This window comes from Dinoponera quadriceps, unplaced genomic scaffold (genome assembly GCF_001313825.1).
Source record: "Dinoponera quadriceps isolate SergipeBrazil2010 unplaced genomic scaffold, ASM131382v1 scaffold1308, whole genome shotgun sequence".
Taxonomy (NCBI): Eukaryota; Metazoa; Arthropoda; class Insecta; order Hymenoptera; family Formicidae; genus Dinoponera; species Dinoponera quadriceps.
The window spans coordinates 710,145-712,609 of NW_014555613.1; the positions used below are offsets into that span (position 1 = coordinate 710,145).

Sequence of the window (2,465 nt, forward strand, 5' to 3'; positions counted from 1 at the left end):
ACTTTTTAGTAATGCAAGAAATCATTTCGGTTTACGGAAACATTTTAATGAGAACTGACAGGCTGCAACAAGTTTATGCAACTGTGCTCGCTCAGTACATGGTACATTTAAACACGTATTAAAAATATCTGAAAATAGAGAGAGATTCCTGAGGCGTAAATACGAAACGTTTTTAAAACTTGCATGTAAACCGCAGTAGGAAATTCAGCGAAAATGTGTATGTATGTATGTATGTGTGTATATATATTTATATATATATATATATAATTAGTAGTGTATATACGTTACACAAATTTTCGTCTCGATGTGCACATTCTTTCTTTCCCTCCGTAACCGATTCTATGAAAATATATTTAAAATTAAAAAGCATAAATAATCTTCCACGTCTGTCGCGTTAAAATGCACGTATAATTATTGGAAGAATTGCTAGAAAAAAAGCATTCGAATGGCAGGATAGCATACTTTCGCGCCGAAACGAAAAATTTGAAGTGCGCGCTAAGCAAGTATCGGAGCAGTGGCTAACTTCAATGCGTTCGAAGAGTTCGCGTTAAAGAAAACCGCGAGATATCGCCATTTTTCTGTCTCATGTTGTAAACACGCACTCTGTAATTCAAGATCTTGCTCCGTGCTGCGACATCGTAAACAAATAACGCAAGCTGACCGACATACCGTGTCTCGAGCAATGTGCGAGGATTATTTGTCGCGTGCAGTCGTGAAACATTACACCGATGACGACGCTCTCTTAATGCATCACAGCAAGTTGCTCCGAAATCTCATCGCACACTAGGACCAGCTGACACGAATGACGCCTTACCTTGGTATCCCGGGACGTGTGGTAGTAGTAAACACAGGCGAACATCCACGCGCATGACAGGAGCAACGCGATCTTGACATTTCGCCGCATGACTGCCGCTGTTGCACCGGTTCTCGTTACTTCCTCGTGCCGCACGTATTTGGGCGACGGTCCGGTGGAGCTTCGGCGGTACGTCTCTTCACCGAAAACCCTCGTCCTTCTATCTCACGAAAACGGAGCACGCACACCCGCGAGCGAAAACGCGGCGCGATACTACCCAGTGCTACCAACGCGCACGTACCGGCAGCTAAGGCCATACTGACGCATCCGGTCGAGTGAGGCGACTATAAGCTCGTCTGGTATGCCCGCTGACGTCGCTACCTGCTGGCGGCGCACCAAAGCCGGTTACACCCACGAGTCGAAAGGCGCCACATTTCGGACGAGCAAAGGTACGAAGAATTAGAAAAATGCCTGGACAATATTTTATCGCCTTCCTTCAACAAAAATTGTATATATTTATAAATGTAATAATTGTGTCTTATTGCACGACCGCAGATGTAATGGTGAATGGAAGGAAGAATATGATTTACCAATATTACTAATATAAATAATACGATTTTATTAAAATAATACGATATAATAAAAAAAATAATTTATTAAATAATTAATTATTGAACTTTGAATAATTAATTATTGAACTCTTAGCTATGAAAAGTTAAATTGTTGATTACAAAGAAGTACAGTCTAACAAATGTGTGACAGGCAAAACTTTTTCCTGAATACTGTGGCACGGATCATTTTCAAACAAACAGATCAAAAACATTTATATATAAGTAAATGAAGCGGTTTTAAGAGACAAAATCCGTCGATGATTTGTCGAATAGCGGTGTAAAAAGAAAACAAACGACGGACGGAGAAAAACGTTGAGATGTTTACCAAAATCGTCGACTATCGTTGCGTGAAGGACAAGTAAAATTGAAAAGAAAGAAGATAAATATATCCTGTGAAAGCATTCGAAGACTTCTACATACTCATAGCTTGAAGTGGCGAAGCGCAATAAAGGAACCTTTACTGTCCGAAAAACACAGAAAAAAAAACACTTGATCAAAAGAAAATATCGATTGTGTGATTTGAATAATATGATTTTCTCTGATGAATCTTCTCTCTCTCTCTCTTAGGAAACCATGTCTATTACTCTTGTTAGACAGACTGTATATACTATTATATTATTATACTATTAATCGAAAAATAACTCATATTTTATCTTATCTCGATCTATTTATACAATTTATTTACAAAGTAATTAAATTTACTCATCAGTTGATATATCTCGCAATTGCGTCCTCTACAGCGGTTTCATTGTTCCAAATACTCATCCGTGCGGATACTAATGGATTCGAAGCAAAATATTTAATTAATTAAAAAAATGTCGGATAATAGGGAAAGTAATTTGCAAATAGAATATATATCTTGACCAATGTAATATCGATATTACCAAAGCACATATATATGCATGGTAGTCAATTAAAATGCGTTCCATCATTATTCAATCATCATATAAGACCGATGGATCATCATATGAAGATATTGAACAATAATATACAGTTTATATATCTCAAAACAAATATTTATAATATATTGTTAAATATATATATATATATATATATATATA

The 2,465-nt window shown here is 36.9% G+C and overlaps 1 protein-coding gene across 2 annotated transcripts in view; it reads right to left on the reverse strand.

Annotated features, from left to right (window-relative positions):
- The window catches only part of LOC106744888 (polypeptide N-acetylgalactosaminyltransferase 2), a 216,316-nt gene extending 215,225 nt beyond the window's left edge, over positions 1-1,091 (reverse strand). For both annotated transcript variants that reach the window (XM_014620015.1, XM_014620014.1), the window contains exon 1: positions 815-1,091. In XM_014620015.1, the coding sequence (XP_014475501.1) occupies positions 815-904 (90 nt within the window). In that variant the 5' untranslated portion in view covers positions 905-1,091. The remainder of the gene's footprint in view (positions 1-814) is intronic.
- Positions 1,092-2,465: the final 1,374 nt, after the last annotated feature.